The 21758-nt window shown below is 56.2% G+C and overlaps 2 protein-coding genes across 2 annotated transcripts in view; one reads left to right on the top strand and one right to left on the bottom strand.

Annotated features, from left to right (window-relative positions):
• The window catches only part of IFT140 (intraflagellar transport 140 homolog (Chlamydomonas)), a 65381-nt gene that overhangs the window by 14842 nt on the left and 28781 nt on the right, over positions 1-21758 (bottom strand). The window contains exons 17-25 of the mRNA XM_006873945.1: positions 17005-17204; positions 2825-3002; positions 2367-2557; positions 1889-1984; positions 1561-1693; positions 1302-1445; positions 746-874; positions 461-643; positions 111-317 (exon numbers count right to left, since the gene is read on the bottom strand). Coding sequence (XP_006874007.1) covers positions 111-317; positions 461-643; positions 746-874; positions 1302-1445; positions 1561-1693; positions 1889-1984; positions 2367-2557; positions 2825-3002; positions 17005-17204 — 1461 coding nt within the window. The remainder of the gene's footprint in view (positions 1-110; positions 318-460; positions 644-745; positions 875-1301; positions 1446-1560; positions 1694-1888; positions 1985-2366; positions 2558-2824; positions 3003-17004; positions 17205-21758) is intronic.
• Positions 8980-15071, top strand: TMEM204 (transmembrane protein 204). The gene is made up of 3 exons (XM_006873855.1): positions 8980-9235; positions 11538-11675; positions 14827-15071. Exons 1-3 carry the CDS (start codon positions 8980-8982, stop codon positions 15069-15071), a joined length of 639 nt encoding a protein of 212 aa, XP_006873917.1.

A 21758-nucleotide genomic window follows, 5' to 3' on the forward strand; every position in this document is an offset into this window, starting at 1 on the left:
AGCGCTCCCTGCAGCTTGCCCCTGCCCCCCCCAGAGCGCCCACCTTCAGCTTGCCCCTGCCACCCTAGAGCGCTCCCTGCAGCTTGCCCCTGCCCTCTCGGAGTGTCCACCTGCAGCTTGCTGCCGGCCTGTGTGAACTTCTTGGTGGCCAGGTGGTAGTCGCCCTGGCGCATGCAGCAGTTGGCGATCTTCTCCAGCAGCTCCCGCCGTTCCTCCTCCGACAGCTCCTTGGAGTCTTTGGACACGGTCATCTTCTCAGCCATCTCCTCCGTGATGGTCATGCTCTGCTCCAGGCAAAGCTGCAAGGCCTCATGGTACTGTGGGGACCACCATGGAAGGCTGTGAGGAGCCCGCCCACTACAGAAGCAGGAATACAATGAGGAGGGGGACTTGGCAGGCAGGGATGGGGGGTGGGGGGAAGCCCGGCACACAGAATACCACGCTTGTTGCCGTGTGGCACCTTCTTGGCAGCCAGCAACAGCTCCACGGCCTTCTCGTATTGGCCGTGCTCAATGAAGAAGTCGGAGCAACGGGCCAGCAGCGCCGGGTCTGACTTCTCGTCAAGGTCCTCTGCGATCAGCTGCAGGGCCCCAAACTGCTGGGTGGCGAAGGCCAACTCCAGGGCCTTGGAGAAGTGGCCGGCCTGTGGGGGCAGCCAGGTCTGAACACCATCTGCTGGTCACTGTCCATATGTGCTTGACCCTTCCCACCCTCCCAAGCGGGGGTGTCCTCCACAGGTGCCCACCTTATGGTAAAGCATGACTGCCCGGTCCATCTGCGTCCCCTTCTCCTCATAGTAGCGAGCTGCCTCGATCATGTCCTCAGGGGAGCTCAGGAGGGCCAGGTTCATGAGCTGGTCATCCAGGCCATTCTCCTGGGGGGACAGGGGGGCAGAGCTCTCAGAGTGGGGAGCATGCCACCGGGACTGCCTCACACAAGGGAGATTTCCAGAACTGAGGCCGGGGCTGCAGTATTTTGATGGTCCTGTGATGGACTGACATGTTGCTCCCAGAAACGTGTTGAAAGCTTGGCCCATGGTGGAGGTTTTAACCTAACACATGGTCACCCAGTGTGAGGACCACACACAGAGGGAATGAGGTCTGCTGAAGATGGCCGCAGAGTGGGCAGTGCAGCTACAAGCCAAGGGCTGCCTAGGGCCACCTGAAGCTGGAGCATATAAGGAGGAGGGAGACCCCGGGGATGGGCGCATGGACAAGCCTCTTCACAACTTGGACTGGGGTGGGGTGGGGCTGGAAGCGGGGCTGCGGGGAGCCAGTTCTGGGGGCGTGCCTGGGGCCCACCTTGCAGAGGCGGATGGCATTGTTGAAGGCCTGTGCCCGCGTGTAGAAATGTACAGCCTGCCGCACTTCGTCCTGGCTCTCGTACTGCCGTGCCAAGTGGTAGGAAGCCGGCCAGTTTCCCGTCTCGTTGGCGATCTCTGCGGCCTGGGGAGACAGGCACCCAGCTGGTCTCCCCCAGAGATCCGGCTCTGCCTGCTCTCCCCGGAAACAATCCCGCTCCGCTCCGCCAGCCTTCCCTCCTTCTCCCGGAAATGCTCACCTTCTGGATGTTGCCCTGGAAGCAGTGGATGCGAACCAGCGAGAAGTAATCCTGAGCCAGCTCATAGTAGCGCAGCGCCGTTTCCATTTCCGCCTGGCTCTCCAGGTACTGTGCCCACCACCGCCACAGGGTCCTGGGAGCCCAAGCAGGTGCCTTGAGCCACAGCCCCCCAGGACCACCCCACCCCACCGCAGGTCCAGTCTACTTCTCCCTCCACCTTACTGACCCGTCCATCTCCAGCAACAACTTCCCTTGTCCCAGGCCCAACTCACTTTCCTGCATCCCACTGCCCTCCCTCCCCCGCCCCTCCTCCTAGCCCCATGCCCACTTGTCCCGCATCCTGTTGATGTAGAGTTCCAGGGCGTGCAGGTCCTCGGCTAGCATCCGGGGCACCTCAAAGCGATGGGTATCGGACTTCTCATAGCTGGAGAGGCATTAGGGGGGAACACAGAGAGCAGCTGTAACAGGGTCACATCCAGGCCATGACTGAGTGGTGGCCCGCCAGGTCCGGGGTCCCTATGGTGTCCACCTCTCTGTGTTCTTCACAGGCACCCCACATCCGGGGATCTGAGTGAGCCAAGCCCCGTGTAGGGGGAGGTGGGGTTGGAGCTCCGAGGGAGTACCGCCGGAGGACACTGGCACCCCTCTCCTTGAGTCCAGTCCCCAGTGTGCCCGCAGGGGCTGACAGGCTTCTAGTGCTCCCAAAGGCATCACACCCCCAAGTGGGAACACAGGACATTAGGCTGAGTGGCCCTACGCAGTGCCCCCAGCCCCCACACCTCCCTCTCCTGTGGTCTGGTGCTCACTAGCTAAGGGCCAGGTTGCAGTCGGAGCTGGCCTCCAGGTATTTGGCGTAGTTGTAGTAGGTGGTGCGCAGGTGGACGCGGTCATGCTGCTCGGCAACCTCCACAGCCTTCTGCCACTGGCCTGCGGCCTGGTAGAACTTGTTCAGGAGGTCATAGCGTCTGCACTTCTTATATAGCCGCTCAGCGTCCTCCTGCCGAGCACAGGGTCAGCATCAGAGACCACATGGCCAGACACGGTGTAGGGCAAGAACAGGTAGGGGTCAGGGTGGACAAAGATGAGGGCAGGCAGGGATGCAGGGAGAGAGCGGGCACAGCCAGGGCCATGAGCCCAAGTGTCTGCAGATAAAAGACAGAGACGGCTCGCAGACTGATCTCTAAAACGTCCTTGATTCCCATGGGGCCCACCGGTCATACCCTCTGCCTCTTTAGTAGTGGTGTCCATCAGCCCGTCCACTCACCAGCATGCCCAGCTGCAGGGCCAGCATGGCCACACGGGCCTCCAGCTCAGGCTCATGCTCAGCCTCCCGCAGGGCACGGGCTCCTCGAGCATGGCCCATGTTCCCCAGGCACACGCGGGCCACGTCCAGCCTCTGGGTCTTCACACACATGCGTGCCATGTTCTCCCAGACGGCTTCACTGTGGGACAGGGTGGCTGTCAGGTGACCCTGCAGGACTTGCAGATGTGTGTCCCCGTGTCTCCCTCCCTCTGCTTGGGCCCTTCCCACTGTCCTACAACATGGCAGACGGAAAACCTGCTGTCACTACACGTGTTCCCGAGAGGACTCAGGGATACGATCCCAGGGGTGCTTCTCGGAGCCCACATGTTCCTCTCACTTCTCCTGTAGCACATGGACCCTGGCCTTCTCTAGGTACCCCCTACGGCCCTGCAGACCCTGGGCAATGGGGTCAAAGATGGAACTGTCCACTTCAGACAAACACACTCTATCCTGTGTGTGTGTGTGCTCATCCCACTCCAGCACGAAAACCACCTACTATTCTTCATCTTACACACTGTGGTACACACTCACTGTACACATGCACACACACTACACAGTCATGTGTACACACTCACTGTACTACCACTATAGACACAATCACATATGTACACAGTGTACACTTAGCCACCTGCATGTACACACACACATATACTCACACCCACATATAGGTCTCACACGTGGCTCACCCTATACAGTTGAATACACACCCACACTATACATGTATAATCACATATGTATACACACTAGACACTCACTGTATGTTGTTATGTGCTGGGGAGTCCGTTCTGACTCACAGCAACCCTGTACAGGGTTTCCGAGACTGTAAGTCTTTACGGGAGCAGAAAGCCTCATCTTTCTGCCACAGAACAGCTGGTAGTTTCGAACTGCTGACCATGAGATTAGCAGCCCGATTTGTAACCACTACGCTACCAGAGCTCCTTAGACACTCACTGTATGCACATGTACATTTCACTGCATAATTACATACATATACTATACATGTATAATCACATGTATACTCACACAATATATTTACTATACACACACATTCACTGTATAGCCACACACTATGTGTATAATCACACATGTATGCATGCTATACACTCACTATATACACATGTACAATTCACTGTATTGACACACACTATACATGCATAATTACATAAGTACACATGCTATACTCACTATATACACACGTAAACAATGTAGTCACACACATACTCCCACTTTAGTCACATACATACACAATCACACAAGTACTCTCTCAAACACACTACACACAGCCACACACACACACTACACATATGTACAGTCATACATACTACATTGTTGTTGATAGATGCCATCGAGTCAGTACCAACTCATAGCGACCTATGAACAGTAGAATTAAACCCTGCCCGATCCTGGGCCAACCTCACTACTGTTGCCACGCTTAAGTCCATTGATGCTGCCACTTGGCCAGTCCATCTTGTTGGGGGTCTTCCTCTTTTTCTCTGACCCTCCACCTTACCAAACATGATATCCTTCTTCTCCAGAGACTGGTCCCTCCTGATAATATGTCCAAAGTATGAGAGATGAAGTCTGGCCATCCTGGCCTCCAAGGAGCACTTTGGCTGTACTTCTTCCAACACCGATCTGTTGGTTCTTTTGGCAACCCATGCACTTTCAGTATTCTCCTCCAACACCATAACTCAAATGCATCAATTCTTCTACGATCTTCCTTATTCATTGTCCAGTTTTCGCATGCATATGTTATTGAAAACACCATGACTTGGGTCAGGCGCACCTTAGTCCTCAAGCTGACATCTTTGCTCTTCAACACTTTGAAAAGGTCTCGTGCAGCAGATTTGCCTAATGCAATACGTCATTTGATTTCTTGACTGCTGCTTCCGTGAGTGTTGATAGTTGATCCAAGAAGAATGAAGTCCTTGACAACTTCAATCTTTATCCGTTGATATGAATGTTGTTTATTGGTCCAGTGGTGAGGATTTTTGTTTTCTTTACCTTGAGATGTAATCCATACTGAAGGCTGTGCTCTTTGATCTTCATCAGTAAATGTTTTAAGTCCTCTTCACTTTCAGCGATCAAGGTTGCATCATCTGCATATCACAGGTTGTTAATGAGTCTTTCTCCAATCCTGATGCCATGTTTTTCTTCATAGAACCCAGCTTCTCGGATTATTTGCTCAGCATACGGGTTGAATAAGTATGGTGAAAGAATACAACCCTGTCGCCCACCTTTCTTAATTTTAAACCATATATACTACATACAGTCTCACGATATACTCACATGATACACACTGTCACATGCATGCATACTCACGCAGCCACACATGTACGTACACACACTCACGCAGTACGTCCAGCTTCTAGGAGCTGCGTGGAAGCCCCTGGTCTGCCCTTCCAGTCTCCCTCCCTCCCTCCCTGCCATCAGAGGGTGGTGTCCTAGAGGTGAGCCCTTCCAGGGCCGGGATCTGGGTTCACTGTGGCCAGGAGGATGAACTTGTCCTCTCCATGATGCCTTCTCCTTGCTCCTCACCCACACAGGTGGTCTTATGAGGTCCAGAATGGGGCCTCTCAAATGCTCCTTGTCCTTCCGGCACTGATCCAGGCTTCTCTGCCCTGAGTCCTCTATTTGTTGGTTAGATGGGAGGTTCATGGGGGCCCTGGGACGGTCCACTGGTCATGGGCAAGCAGTTCACCTCGGGCCCCTCCACCCAAGGGTGCCCACCCACCCTTAGCACCTGGCCCACTCTGCATGCCTCTGGGCCTGGCCCTGCGATGCGGAGGCTTACCCCGTGCTTTTGGACAAACAGGCTTTTCAAGACAGAAGGTGTGACGGCTGGGAGGGCTGGAGCAAGAGACACACAGCTTCCTCCTGGGCTCTCTGTGCCCCACCTCACCTCCTCCCAGGACCTCTGCACACCCCTGCTGAGGTGCTGGACCCAGGAGCCCCTGAGGCGACTCCCCTCACATTCCAAGACCTTCCCAGCTGGCCAGCAAGTAGCCACCTCCCTCCCACCTGGTCCTTATGGGAACTCTGTCTCCCGCATTGCATTCGGTGAGTGCAAAGGGGGGTGACTGTGGTTGCCCACCCCCATGGGCCCCAGGTTTTCAGGAGTCGGACATGCTGCACTGAGGCCCCATTATTAGGGTGGATGGGCATCGTGGGTGTCTCTGTGCAGCTGGGGCACAGGCACCCTGACACTGTTGGTGCTGGGGGTCCTAGCAGAGGACCTTGATTTTCTGTGCTAGGCATGCGCTTGAGGGACAAAGGCAGGGAGAATGGTGTGATTTCATTTGGCTAAGCAGACACATTCTTGCTCTGATGCAGCACGTGGCTGGGCTGCTGTGGGGTCATGTGCATGTGTGTGGCTGTATGTAAGACTGTGTACATGTGTGCGAGCCTGTGTGAATGTATGTGTGGCTATGTACAAGCCTGCACATGTACATGTTGGTGAGTACACATGCATGGCTGTAAGCATGGATGCCTGTGTGTTTACATGTGTGCACATATCTACACATGAAAGCATGAGTGCATACATAACTGGGCATGCACATGTGTGCACAAGCATGTGTATATGAGTGCACCTGTACCTGTGTACACGAGCATGTGTGTGTGTACCCGTACCAGTGTGCATGGCCCGTGTACTTGTGTGTCACACACTTTACCACCTCTGCCCAGGGCCCTGGGACGTGGTTCCTACCCTCCCCAGCACTGTGGGGTCAGTGTCCCTGGGTGACCCTTACAGAGCAGTGATTCAGGGACACTCGATGGCTGCTCTCATGGTGACACCACTCTGCTGGCCAATTCGGGGGGCCTCCGTCCGCCACACCCAACACCCGCACTCAGTGTGACCCGACACCGTCAGGGACGTCTGTAGTGGGTCTTCCTCCCACTCGCTTGTCCAGCGTGTCAAGTGAGAAGCCACACTCTGTGCCCAGCCGTCATGAATGTCACAGCCAGTGTCAACAAGAGACATGTGACTCCCACCTCCAGCAGGCAGAGCGCTGGGACAGGGTGGTGCAAGTCACCCCCAGGAACAGGGTGGTCCTGTGTCTCCCTGGGGTCACAACCACAGGGCATGCCCGTAAGCGGTATGAGCAGCTGCCACCATCCCAGAACTCAGGTCACCACATGGGGAAGGTCAGGCGTTGCTCTGGAGGGGGTGCAGACAGGGGTGGACAGTCCCTCCACCCCTGGACTCAAAACTGAGTGGAGATTCTAGAGAAAGGGTGGGAGGCCTAGAGGCCCTCGGCGATCTTTGAGGCCAAGCCCAGGGGCACTGGACTCCGGCCCTGGAGTCTGGGACCTGCTCGCCCACGCAAATACCGAGACATGGTTGCGCGATGATTCCCCCTCCACCCCGGCATTTCCTCTTCCCAGGCCCGTCTGTGCAGTTACTCACATCTGCACTTCATCAAGTCTGAGGAGACACAGACCGGGGGTGGGGTGGGGGGAAGGCATGCAGGAGGGGGCTTTCTGGAAGAATCCATCCTGTGAATAGAGCTCTTGGCCCCTAGGCTCCCTCGGAGAGCCACTCCCCCTCACCCCCCCAGTTAAGGCGGCCTGCACTAGAGGGTCCTCCCTCTCAGCACCCATCCGCTGCGGCCTGGCTCCACAGTATCCCCTGCTCTCTAACAGCAGATGCACCCCCAGCTCCATGGGGCAGTGGACCTGCCTGAGGACAGGGTCATGACTAAGAAGGGGTCCCTCCTGGGACAGTGTTCTCAGGGGCTGTCGGGGGGTGGTGTTGATGCAGGGGGCTTCTGGGGGGCTGCAGCTAAGATGGCGTGCTAGGTAGGTGGGCAGGAAGCATGGCCTGGCCTGGCCTAAGAGAAGTGAGCCAAGGGGCCAGCTGGGGCTCCTTCAGGGTCTAGGGACGGTGTGTGTTCGTGCTCCCTGAGTCCTGGTGTGGTGCTGCCGGTTAATGCGCTGGGCTGCAAAGTTGGTCTGCACCACAAAGTCAGTGGTTCAAGCTCACCAGGCGTTCCTCAGAAACCCTATACGGGGTCGCTATGGGTCAGAACTGACTCGGCGGCACTTTACAACATGGACACAAGATGTTAAGGGAGTCCAGGGAGACTGGCTTCTCCAGGAGGCCGGGCCCTGCGAGGCCATGGGCAGACCACTGACCACAGAAGCTAACCCAGAGACCCGGAGGCTCGGTGGGGGGGAATCTCTGAATCCGGGAAAACCTCTCAAGGGGTCAACTGGAGAACACCCCTCAGGACCAAGTATGGTGAAGGCCACTCAGTGTCCCTCCACAGTACGCTGTGGGCAGCCACCCTGCTCACCCCACTCCGGGTAGGTTCTGATAGTGACTTGGCTACCCCACACAGCCCTCCCCAGTGACGGTGCACGGGAGCGCTGGCCCGCCTGCAGGGCCCTGGGAGCCAGCATGCTGGAGTTCTGATCCTTGTGTACAGCCCATGGGGTGGGAGGCGGGGTGGCCTCTCCGAGGCACCGGCCCTTCCTCCCAGGAAGCACATCCTGTCGATGTCTGGCCGGAGGGGCTGCTGCTTGGTGCAGTTGGCTACGCCCTCGCCCTCGGCTCTCCAAAAACAGCCTGAAAAACAGGCATTTCCTCTCTGCCCAGAGAGACAGGGGAAGAGCGTGTGAGCGCGCGCTCACTCACACACACACACACTCTCTCACACTCACTTCCTCGAAGCGACCCGCACCTCTCGGACCCTGCCCTGTCCCAGCGGCTCTCCGTGGACCCCCACGAGCAGGCCGGCCTGGGAGTGCAGGCCCAACCAGACGCCCCCATCACCGGCCCCTGAGTTATTTTCTGTTTCCTACCACCCGCAGCCGACTCAAGAGCCACTGCCCGCCCTGATTCCTGCGTCCCAGCAAGATAGAAAGAGACCCTGGGCCCTGCCACCGGCCTGTGTCCTCGGGATGGGCTGCGTGGCGGCGAGGGCACCCCGCACCGGCCTGGCCCTGCTCCAGGCGCAGGAAGCTGGGTGATCGCGGCCCCGCTGAGCCCCGCAGGGTCCTGAGAATGAGCGGGGACGTCCTCTAGCCACCCCGTACCACTCGGTCCCCTCAGCACCCAGTGGCGGCCTGACTTAGGGTTTCCTGCACAGCGGTGGACAGGGGGGCCACCAGCCATGACTGTCCAGAAGCTGGTGGCCTCGGCTGTGCTGGTGGCCCTTGTGTCTCTGGTGCTCAACAACGCGGCGGCCTTCACCCCTCATTGGGTGCACCAAACGCTGGAGGACGGGCGTCAGCGCAGTGTGGGGCTCTGGAGGGCCTGCTGGCTGCCGGACCGGACACGCAGCGGGCCGCCCGAGGAGCACCAGTGCCAGGCTCTGAGCTGGGGCTCGGAGGCAGCTGGCTTCCAGGAGGCTCGGGCCACCGTCAAATGTAAGTCCATGGGGGCTCAAGGCTGTGGGGGGCAGGCCAGAGGGGCATCTGGGGGGCTGGGAGAGCTGAGCTGCAGACCGCCACCCCCTCCTATCCTCTAGAGGGAGGACTTCTTTGGGGGAAGACCCCCCATCACTCAGGGAAAGCAGCTGGTTCTCTATTAGAAGGAGTAAAGCCAACAGGAAGTTTCGGACACTGGTTGTTCCCATGCCGCACTGACTGAGCCCAGACTTAGACCAACGGGAGGGGCCCCAAGTGTGGGGTGGGGAGCGCCCCAGCTTCCCTAAGGACTGCCGAGTCATGGGGTCCCCTTACTGCTCTGAAGGGCAAGCCGGGCCTGGGTGGTGAATGCTGGGCTGCCCAGGGGGCCCCAAGATGTCACAGGTCACAGGGAGAGTGGTGCAGTCTGGTGCAAGGTCCACCTGCCCACCACAGGTCCCCTGCCTAAGGGAGCCCCCCTGTGCTGGAGAATTGTTGTTAGGTACGGTTGAGTCGGTTCCGACCCATAGCGACCCTGTATAGGGTTTCAGAGGAGTGGATGATGAGCTGGAACCGGTACACCGACCTAGTGGTCCACACTGGGCTCCCCTGACTAAGGGAGCCAACCCTGTGCTGGAGAATAGGCACATGTCTCCCGTGTCCATGCTCAGAGGCCTCTGCTGGACTCCAGGATGGACAAAGTGGGAGGGCCAGGGTGAGATGTGCTACTGCAGTCCCCCTATCCAGGGAAAGGCACCCACCCAGTCCCCGACTCTGCCCTGGGTTTGTCGGCCCACGGTGGACACCTGCCTCTCCTGGAACGGTGGGGGACACTGTCTCTGACACCTCGAGCCAAGAGAACAGACTCTCCTTCACTAGCTGTGCCCACTCTTGTCCTGAACCTGCTCGGCTCCCACAAGTCTATGCCGTGTCTGCGGCGCCATCTGCCCGCCCGTTCCGCATGGTACTCCCAAGACACCGACTGAGACTGCCCTGTGACTACATCACAGCCCTCGAGAGCCCAGGCCCAACTTCACACCTTTGGAGGGCCCATTGTATCAGCTGCCTCTTCAGTGTCTCAGGGAACTCACCTCCTTCACCTGTCCCCATCTGTCCTCACCTGCCCCCACCACCTGTCCTGAGTCTGCACATGAGCTCTGTGGTATATTCAAAAATGCCTCCATCAAGAGCCCAAGGCACACGAGTGGTCCCGTGGACTCTGTTCAAAACAGCAGAAAATGCCAATGGGGCTTCTTGTGAATGAGGCTGACCAGGCGGTGCTGGTCACTCACAGGATGCCCCGAGTTCCTGTGACTCACTGCGGTGTGGACCAAGTGGGCCTGAGATAGCACTTCCTGAGGAACAGAAGGTCCCATCCACCAGGCTTGGCCCCACACCTGCCCCATGTCTAACTGAGTTCAGAAATTGACCCTGCGCTTAGCACACCTCGGGGTCGGCAGTGTTCCGTCCTGAGTCCCCACCTGAGGTACCACACACATATATCCATGGTGGGGGCCAGAAACCTCAGCGTGTCCATACCACTGGGAACAGCCAGTGTGGCTCGGCATGGTGTTCGTCCCACATATACTAGGGACACAATCTCAAAGCATGGGTCACAAGGCTGGTGGCCCTCCCCGTGTATGCCACTGTCTGGGCTCTGTGCTCGATAGCCTCATGGTCTATATTGGAACCTCCAGAGTAAACAGTAAGAATGCGCTATCAGAGTACACTGGTATGGAGAGCTATTACCTCCGCTAAGCTGGGGCATGGCTCAGCTCTCTCTTAAGGGGAGGAAGCTCCTTGTCTCGCACTGCTTCCTGCTGGCAACACCCACCTTGTGGTCTGTCCATGACACTCCTGTGCGCCCTTCCAGACTCGCTAGGGGCGCAGAGTAGAGGATGACCCGAGGCGGAGGTGACCTGGCTCTGTTGCGGATGGAGCAGGGTGTTGGGCAGGACTGTGGGTTGCTTGATACAGCAGACCACGGCTGCGTTGGGTTCTAGCCCAAAGTGACGGTGAATATGACCTAGGACAAGTCACTGTCTGCAGGATCATCCTCTCAGGGGGGATGACACATGTGTTCCCAGGTGGGCTGAAGAGCCCAGAGAACAGGGGCCTGACCATTCTCGTGAGCCTGGCTCCGCATTCCTGTGAGGGCAGGGGCCCGACACCGGCCCAGAAAGCACATCAGGTGCTTCCCTGAGATGAAGAGAGCACTGCCAGGTGTCTCTGTGGGGCCTGGATGTGGATTCGGCCCCCTCTCCCCTGTGTGTGTGTGTGTGTGAACCCAGCTGACCTGCCTCTCTCCCCCCTGCCCCTGCAGTGCAGTTTGACATGATGCGCGCCTGTAACCTGGTGGCCTCAGCGGCCCTGGCAGTGGGCCAGCTCACCTTCGTGCTGGGCCTGGCCGGGCTACCCCCATGCTGGGAGGAGGCCACTGCCGCTGCGTTCCAGCTGGCAAGTGAGTACCAGGGTGGTGTGTACCCCTCAGAAGGCCCAGGGAGGGACTGCAGACCCCACCCAGCTTCTGCTCTGGGGTCACATGGGGGCAGCCACATGGCAGTGGAGGGGGACTCTTGCACTGTGGGCGAGGGGGGGTGATACACAGGGAGGTAGTTTAGGGTCCTGGCTGTGGGATGACCCTCTCTGGCCTGTGGATCTCTGGCAGGTGGGTCTCCTGGTTTGCTAATGGGAGGCCACCTGCACACAGGTGAGTGCTCACTGACCCCCTGGGCAGCTGCACACACACCTCAAGGCCACAATGCATGGGGACACAGGACTGGAGGTGTGGACCCAACACCCTGAGGGGAGAGAAGCTGCTGACATTCTAGGAACAGTGGACTTCCGGCCAACGGACCCTAAGAATGGCGTCCAGGGCGAGTTGACAGGGGGTGGGGCCAGGGTAGCGCTCTGGCACTACAACGAGGACAGAGTGGACTCTGGGGTCACTGTCCCCACCCGTGAGCTCCGCAGCACTCCAGCCACGTTTCCCAGAAAGCACTGGGATGCCATTTTGTCCTGACACTGGTGGCCAATTCCCGAGCCAGCTTGCGCCTTGGTTTACCCAAATGCAAACCCAGCAGATCCCCACTCAGGGTGGTTAGGGGGTCCCTGTAGGGTCCCTGTGGGCCTGTGCCCTCCACGTGACCAGGGTGAAGACAGACGTCTGGCAAGGGGGGCAGCAGGCTTAGCTGAGACACTCGGCCGCTGTGCCCATAGCGCCCCCGCAGGTAGAGGCATGTCAGTGCAGACAAGAGAGCTGGGCTCTGATCACAACAGCTCCATTGTGGGCATTAGAAACCTCCTCGGGATCCTCCTGACACCAGGGCCCTGGATGTATCTCAGCAAAAGCCTGTCTCTTGCAGACCTCCATTTCAGAACAAGACTGCTCTTACCAACACGCATGCATTTTGGAAGAACTAAGGGAGAGACCCACTGGCCAGGAAGATGGGGTACGGCCCCAATTTCTGGGGCCTGTCCTCCGCGGTCCGAGGTCATACAACCCCTGAAGGGTGAGACCAGGCTCTGTTCAGGCAGTGCTGGGCAGGTAGGCCACTCCCGACGCCCTGCCCTCGGTGGCCTGGCCAACATCCCCGGAGGAAGCTCTTGGCCCTATTTAGACGCGCTCAGTTGACAAACAGTCCCGGGGGTGGCACTGTGCCTTTCTTCTCCGGGGCTAATTTTAGAGCGAGGTTCTTTCCTGAACCGTCCTGTCTAAACAGGCGGGAAAGACTGCGGGGCGCCAGGATATCCTGTCCAGGGCGAGGAGACGCGGCTGCTACCTGTGGTGCCGGCCGGCTATGCCCTGTGCCCACACTGGGGTGATACAGGAGCGTATTCATGGGGAGAGGAAGGGACAGGCATGCTGGAGTCCCCGGGGGGGCTCTGAGGGTCCTGGGTTGAGGAGGTGGCCTGGCTTCCTCAATTGCCAGCTGCGCCCACTCGAAGGCTAGGGTTCCACCAGTGAGCCTATGGCCCTGGCATCATCCCTAAGCCACTTAGTCACTGCATACATGAGGCCTCTTTGTGGGTCAATTAGCCTGCCCACCATGACGAGTCTCATCAGCCCATCCCTCAGCTGGCACTCAGTATGAGTTCCTGCTCTTGTTCGGGACCCAGGTCTAACAGCACCTAGCTCCCCTAAGGATGACAGCAAGGGATCGGGAGGAGTGGGTTGAGGGGCTGGGAGATGTCCTCGGCCTTGTCCCCTCCCGTTGGTTAAGCTCAGGAGCAGGGTGGGCTGATGCCAGGCCTCTGGGCCCTTGCCCTTGGGGACAGCAGGGAGAATCTAGGGGGCTGTACCCGCTGGAGCACCTGAGCCCAGGCTGTGGGGGAAGCTGAAGCTGTAAGGGCAGGTGTGTGTGTGTGTGTGGAGATGAGATTGTCCCTGGGGCTCCCTCCTCTCTACCCGGAAGGAATGGGCCTCTTGATGCAGAGGCCAGCAAGTACTGAGGAACCATGGGAAAAGGCCCAGGACAGGGACTCCGGGCTGGCTTGATGCAGATCCCGAGGACCTATGCTGTAACTCCACTGCCTCACAGCTGCACCCCAGAGTATGGGCTGTGCAGCCCTGAATGCTGAGAGCCTCCCCACTGCTCCCCAACCCCCCCGGGCCAGGACAGAACTTCCAGGTGGGATGATCTGAGGGTCAGTCAGTGCCACAAGGGACTCACATTGGGCCTTCACAGGACAGTGTCATCTGACAGGCTCAGAGAGGCTGGCCTCTGTCCCAGGAGGGCCCGGCGTGCGAGTTGGTCAGGGTAAGGATGTGGTCCAGCCTGCACTGTGACAGCCAGGACCACAGGGTTCAGAGGATCCCTGGGACGCAGGAGGTCAGGCAGATCAGTCACCTAACCTGAGGGTGTGTGTGTCTCAGGGACCTTCTCCTGTCTGAGGAGGTGTGTGTGTCGGGCACTATCTCCTGACTTCTGACCCCGTGCTGCCCCCTACTTGACTGTGGACTTTGAGGATGAGCCACTTTGGGCCCTTTCTGGAAAGCCGTGGCACAGAGGCCTGGGGAGAGCTACGCCAGGCCTGGGTCCCAGCTCAGAGTCTCCCGTTTCCAAAGCAAACAGCTCCTTCCTGCGATCGGCGAGGACGGCGGTGCTGCCCAGAGACGCGGCGTCCACTCGCTTCCTTCCTGCCTGCTTCCCCTGTGTCATCGTCCCCGCAGTGCAGCCGAGCTGGGTCCTGTGTGTGCTGGCGATCACAGCCTGTGTCCTCGGCTGCTTGGGACCCCCTGCACTGTGGTGCCCCCTCCCTCCCTGGGCTTGCTAAAGCGGGCTGTCTGGAGTTTCCAGAGAAAATATTCATATCCCCTACAAGGACTAGGGATAAGCACACTGCCCAGTGAGGAGGCCCCTGGACTACGCTAAACACACTAGGATGGAGAACTGTCTGCTTGATCCCGCCCCGAGAGGTCACAGTTGGTCACATTATCAAGGGTGGGATGTGGCTTCCAGGTGGGGGTGGGGGTGGGGGAATGCCAGCAATTCCCACAGAACAAGCCCCCTAATGAGACACAGACGTCCCCTCCACTGCCTCCACAGGCCAAGACCGCTGGTCTCAGGGGACTGTCCCCATCTCTGACCAGCCCTCTTCCCCTGCTCCAGGCTTTGTGCTGGTCATCGGTCTGGTGACCTTCTACAGGATCGGCTCCTACACCAGCCTGTCGTGGTCATGCTACCTGAACATCGGCGCCTGCCTCCTGGCTACCCTGGCAGCTGCCGTCCTCATCTGGGACATTCTGCACCGCAGGGAGGACTGCATGGCACCCCGGGTCATTGTCATCCGACGCTCACTCACAGCCCGTTTCCGCCGAGGTCTGGACAATGACTATGTGGAGTCCCCCTGCTGAACGCCCTCTGGGGACACTGCAGGGGCATGGGACCACCTGTGCTGCTGTGGACATGTGTGGGCAGCTGAGGGCCAGGTGTGTACACACGTGTGTCCAGTACTCGGTGCGTGCACTGTGACGTATGTAGGCGTGTACAGGGAGGTGTGTGTGTATGTGTGCACATGCTCCCTATGCTGCTGCTGCGTCCCCACCCGAGTATGCGGGCAACAGGTGAGGTGGGCTTAATTTATTCTGCACGGCAGGTGGGACATGGGTGGACTGGGGTGCCCAAGGAAAAGCTCCCCAGCTGGGTCAGAACTGGCCGCCCCAGGGCTGTGGTCTCTGGCAGGACCGCCCTTGTGTTAGATTAAAGCAGATCTCCTGCTACTGTCTTTAAGAGCATGTGACTTGTCTGTCTGGTCACCATGAGGGTCGGTGAGAGGGACGGGTCTGTGTGCTTGTCTTTGCAAAATGCGAGTAAGACAAGAGTTACCTGGTGAGGCCAGGTGGAACTCGTGGGGTGGCTCACACCCTGGTTCCTGCCCACAGTGACCAGAGCTCAGGAGTCCCTCTTCCCGCAGCCCCACCCCAATAGACACTCCCACACTTGGAGACAGTCGGCAGCTAGCAGAGAAAGTTTGGATCAAACCTCTAGGTTTTTAAAATTAAAAACCCCAGAGAGGTGGGCTCCCTGGAAGAATCCCGGCGCCCCCAACCTCATTCCCTGTGGTCACAAAATGTCTTCGTACCTCCAACCCACTCTGACCAGCCCTGTCTCAGAAGCTTACAAACCCCAATTCATGGCAGCCCTGTGTGTATCACGGCAGAACAGAGCTCCATGGAGTTTTCAAAGACTGAGGATTTGTGGAAGAGCGTTGCCAGGGTTTTTTCCCCGAGGCACTTCTGGATGGTATCCGACCTCCACCTTTCTGTTAGTAGCCCGGCATGTCTATAGCACCCGGTCACCCAACTCAAGCTCTTTGTAACAACAGCTAGTTGGTCAGTAGGTGTGGAGGCAATCCCACGCATGAAGAGTGGAACCGCCTAAGGCCTCCAGGGCTGTGACCTTCTGGGAGGACGTCTCCAGACCTTCCTTCCCCGATACTTTCCCTAGCAGCCCAGGTACCCTAAACAGCTCTGAGGGGGTTCAAGCAGAGTGCTCTAAGTTGATGGGGCACCCCTAGGTCCTTGGCCCACCACCACCCTCAAAGCTGGGGGACTGCAGTCCCCTCTAGCAGTTAGGCCTCGGGCCTTTCCCGTGGAGCTGTGAGTGTCAACGGGCCACCTCCCACACACCCAGCACACGGTGACAAGGTAAAGGTCAGATGGGGTGGGCTAACTCCATAAAGGTTTACAGTCTCAAAACCCCACGGGGGGCAGTCCCACTCTGTCCTACAGACTCACTGAGTCGGAACCAACTCCAGGGCAGTGTGTTCTGTGTAACAGAAGCCATCCCTGCGAGATGACAGGGTGAACGGGTCGGGTAACTGGATGATTCATCTCCCCGCCACCCCACTTTTTAGCTTCAGTCTTTGAAAGTGAAAATGTGCGGGTGGCTGCAGGAATAACTTCTGTATTCCTTCTCCTGGGATGGGACAGGGGCAGAGGGCTCTCGGACAGCCCTTGGACACACGAGGCCTTTAGGGGCCGTTTGCCCTGTTTGTTTCTGGAGGCCTTCCTGCAGTGTGGACACTAGTCTCTGAGAGGATGGGCGGTACTCACATTTAGCAAGCTGGGCACTTTCCACCAGAAAGTGTCCCAAACATGTCAAGATAAGAAATGAGACAGTCTGGAGGATCCAGGTGCTGTGGCCTGCCATTGCCCCACTGCCCCCGCCCCGCCCCCCCCCCACCACGTAGACACACAGTCGCAGAATCGGACTCAGAAAGCGGCGAGAGGCCTAGGGGGGGAAGCAGCTCAGGGCATGCCAGCATTGCTTCGATTGGCGCCTTACCTCTTGATGAGTTTGATTGACTTGAAGGCTTCGTCCATGTCTCCGATGGCGACAAAGATGCTGAAGTTGAGCATGGCGTCCCGCGTGGGCCGGTCACAGTCCTCCAGTCCCACGAAATCCCGCAGGGGCCTCCTGCCCACCATCTGGGGGGCCCGGTGAGGTCCTTCTTCCGAGTGGTCCTCTTTGTCCACTTCCCCAGGCTGAAGGACAAGGAGCCCCCTTTACTAGTCTCCTCTCTGAACAGACACAGAAGTTGACAGGCAGCATCGACAAAGGCAGTGGGAATCTCGAGGGTCCCAGGAACCAAGGGGGCTCGGGGCTGAGTGCTGAGCAAACAGCTGTGACCTTTTGTCGACTGTCCCGGCAGCCGCTGCCCAGACAGACTATCAGCTGCACGGGGTTGTTCCCAAGACCGAGTGAAAGTTCAGGCAGAGAGAAGCAGCCCTTTGTGAGCTAAAAAGATCTATCATCGCTTATAATCAACTGAGTGGTCACAGGTTCGAGTCCACCCAGAGGCACCTCGGAAGAAAAGCCTGGTGATCTGAAAACTCAGCCACTGGAAACTTTGTTGAGCACAGCTCTACTGTGACACACGTGCGCTCACCACGAGTTGGTGTTAATTCGTCACTGTTGCTAAGTGTCATCCAGTCAGGTCCAACTCACAGTGACCCTGTGTAGGGTTTCCAGTGCTTATCCCACAGCACCACACCGGGGTTTTTATACATCACCTAGGTAGATGGGCTTATTGAGCCAGCCTTGGGTACAAGCAACACTGTGCTTAGGGGAGGTCCAGGTCAGAGGGTCCGTGTGAGAGCCCACAGACCAGCGGGCGCACATTTGGGGTGCATGGGGGCACACTGAGGCCAGGGCACCAGGGCAGTTGTGCTGTGAGCGGGAAGCCATCAGGAAGTGCGTTGGAACACACCAGGTTAAGGAGCACGCTGCCAGGCTCCGAGTGAAGGAGAAGTCAGCATGTGCGTGGTCCGATTCCCCGAGGACGACAGTGTCAACCCCAGTGATGAACAGGTCCTTGTGGGAGCACAGGCCCAGGAGTTCTGAGGGAAGGGCTGTCACCAGCCTGTCACAGTGGAGACGGGAGACTAGCGGTCATCTCACTGTGTGGGAGCTGGAAGCCAGGCCTTGTCTCTCTCACTGCGCCCTTGAGCAAGCAGGCAGAGCAGCCCTGGACAAGCCAAAGGGAATCTGGTCAGGGCTTAAAGCCGTGGCTCTTCATCACAATCACTTGTAGGGTCCAATGAGTAAGAACCCCTATGCCGTAAAATGCAAGTGGCCTCGGGAGTTCCACATTGCAACTGTGCAGGGAAGTGGTTTGCCTGGTTTGTGGCCCAGAGAGGGCGATGTGGTGTGTGCTCAGGAAAGACGGCTCACACTGAGTCTCAGGCTTTTCCACAGACTTTAAGCAACACCGGGTCGTAAGGGGACACCACAGAGGGACAGTGAGCGACAGACAGCCACATTGTGGAGCCAGTACTTACAGCCAGGCTGTACTCGCTGCCTCTCTGGAACAACAGCTGTGAGGAGAGGTGCATGACGGGAGGTGGGGAAATGAGAAAACAGAAAAGATGCGTAAATGCAGGCAGAAGCCCAACTCCATGGTGTGCAGACAGTGGGGAAGAGCGAAGCAGGGAGTGCAGAGAAAAGGATCACAACTGGCCAGATCTCAAACCAAAGAGACGCTAACACGCCAAATGAGCACAGAAGGAGAAAGAGACGTCAGTTCTGTGTAATGTACACACTGAAAATGTAAACATCGGAAAGAAGGGGGTTCAGAAAACCACCTGGACAAAGAGCGGGGCCCCTGAGTCTGATCATCATGTAGGTACTTATCTCTCCATCACAAAGAGCAGCTGATTTTACTGCAAGTAGAAGCTTACCCATAGTTCCACACTGTAATGGCTGTGCCATCTCTTATATCTATGGCAGCATAGGGCAAGTGGGACCGACTGCCCAGATTCATCATTGCTTCAGGTGTGAATGCTGCTACAAGAGGGTAAGTTGGCACACACCGCCACAAAATCAAACAAAACTATCAAAATGGGAAGCATTCTTTTCAGCGTATCTTCCGTCTAGGTCTACACACCCCACTCCTCTGTCAGTTTGTCATACTGTGGTGGCTTGTGTGGTGCTGTGATGTTGGAAACGATACCACCGGTATTTTAAATATGAGTCCTGTTGTGGCTCTGCAGGATAATAATGCACTGGACCAAAAGGTCACTTTGAGCGGCGAGGTCAATGGTTCAAACCCACCAGCTGCTCCTCAGAAACCCAATACAGGGTCGCTAGGAATTGGAACTGACACGACAGCACTTAACAACAACAGGGCTACGTATGGTGGGCAGGTTTCAGCAGAGCACCCAGTCTAAGACACACTAAGAAGAAGGACAGGTAGACCGCTGCTGAGTGGTTTTGCACTGAACACCGTGTAAACAGCCGCAGAACACTGTCTGATACAGTGCTGAAAGATGAGCCCGTCAGTTGCAAACATCCACTAATAATCGGAGTGTGGAATATACAATGTATGAATCTAGGAAAATGGAATTCACCCAAAGGAAGTGGAGTGCATAACACTTACTAAGCTAGGCACTAGTGTGCTGAAATGGACTCATACTGGCCACTCTGAATCAGACAATTCCACGGCTACATGCTGGGAATGACAAACTGAGGAGGAATGCCATCACATCCATCACCACACAGAGCCTTTCAAGATCTCTCTTGAAGTGCGGCGCTGTCTGTGAGACGAAACTATCCACATACCTATAAGGAAGACCAGGTGATAAGACTGTTATTCAAACAATTCTACCAATGTCTTCAGTGTGAAATTGATCACACATGCAACCGTGATGTAATGATAGTAACTGGTGATTGGAATGTGAACGTTGGAAGCAGAGGAAGGATAAGGCCTTAGTGATAAAACCCATGCTGGAGATTATATGATAGAATTTTCTAAAAACATTCAATAAAAGAGAGAAGAAACAGTGACTATACACGTGAACCTCACCAGACAGAATACACGGGCATTGTGGAACGAGACCCCGTTGGTGAGGTTCAATGGTGTTGGTGGTGGTGATATGCCAACAAGTTGGTTCCAACTCCTAACGATTCTTTATAGGGTTTCTGAGGCTATAAATCTTTACAGGAACAGAAAGCCTCCTCTTTCTTTCGTGATGGGTAGATCTTGCGGTTAGCAGCCCAGCTGTTATCCACCACGCTCCCAGGGCTCCTTGGAGAAGTTCAGTACCAGCAGTGAAAACAAGGCCAGGGACAGACTGCGAAAAACACCATCAACTGCTCTTATTCAAGTTCTGGTTGAAGCGGAAGAACATTAAGACACGTCCACAAGAGCCCAACTTCCTTGAATATCTCCTGCCTGAATTTAGACACCATCTTAAGAACAGATTTGACACACCAGGCACTAGTGACTGAAGATGAGAGGAACTGTGGAGTGACATCATACAAGGAAAAAGCAAAAGGTCATTGGAAGGACAAGAAAGAAAGAAAAGATCAAAACGGGTGTCAGAAGAAAATCTGAAACTTGTTCTTGAGCATAGAGAAGCTAAAGCAAATGGAAGAAATGAGGAAGTCACCCAGGTGAACAGAAGTTTCCAGAGGTTGTTCAAGCAGACAAAGCCAAGTATTGTACTGACATGTGCAAAGACCTGGGATTAGAAAAATCAAAAGGGAAAAAGAAAGTCAGCATTTCTCAAGCTTAAAGAACTGAAGAAAAAAAGGCAAGCCTCCAATTACAATATTGAAGGATTCTGTGGGCAGAATGGAGGCCTGGGGTGGCGCTGTAGGTTCATGCGCCAGACTGCAAAGCCGTTTGAACTGCAAGGTTGGCAGTTCAAGCTCACCAGCTGCTCCTCGGAAACCCTACACAGGGTCGCTATGGGTCAGAACCGACTCAACAGCACTTAACAATAACATGGGCACAATAGGAATACTGGTGTAGCACTGTAGGATAAACGCTGGACTATGATTGCAAGGTTGGCAGTTCAAAATCACCAGCAAATCCTTGGAAACCCAGGACAGGTCGCTATGAGTTGTAACTGGCTCAATGGCATTTACCAATAACATGGGCAAAACATTAAATGATGCAAGAAGCATCCAAGGAAAATGGAAGGAATACACAGAGTTCATGAACCAAAAGGAACTGGTCCATGTTTAACCCTTTCAAAAACTAACGTATGATCAAGATGATGATACTGAGGGAAAGTCCAAGCTGTACTGAAGGCAGTGGCGAAAAAGCTCCAGGAAAAGATGGAATACAACTGGAAATCTTTCAACAAGCTGATGCAGCACTGGAGGCGCTCACTCATCTAGGCCAAGAGATTTGGAAGACAGCTACCTGGCCAACCAATTGGAAGAGATCCATATTTTTGCCCATTCCAAAAAGAGGTGACCCAATGAAATATGGAAATCACTGAACATCATTATGCAAATACAATATGCTAAAGAGAATGTGGAATGAGGGATCTCACAGCTGATGGGAGATGGACTTCAGCTGATGGCTGAAAATACCAGGAAGATATTTACTTATATATTATTGACTATGCAAAGGCTTGCCACCACTCATCTGTCAGTTTGTCATACTGTGGTGGCTTGTGAGTTGCTGTGATTCTGAAAGCTATGCCACTGGTATTTTAAATACCAGCAGGGTCACCCATGGTGGACAGGTTTCAGATAAGCTTCCAGAAGAAGACAGACTAGGAAGAAGGAGTGACGAACTACTTCCG

The sequence above is a fragment of the Chrysochloris asiatica genome, unplaced genomic scaffold, assembly GCF_000296735.1.
Source record: "Chrysochloris asiatica unplaced genomic scaffold, ChrAsi1.0 scaffold00257, whole genome shotgun sequence".
Taxonomy (NCBI): Eukaryota; Metazoa; Chordata; class Mammalia; order Afrosoricida; family Chrysochloridae; genus Chrysochloris; species Chrysochloris asiatica.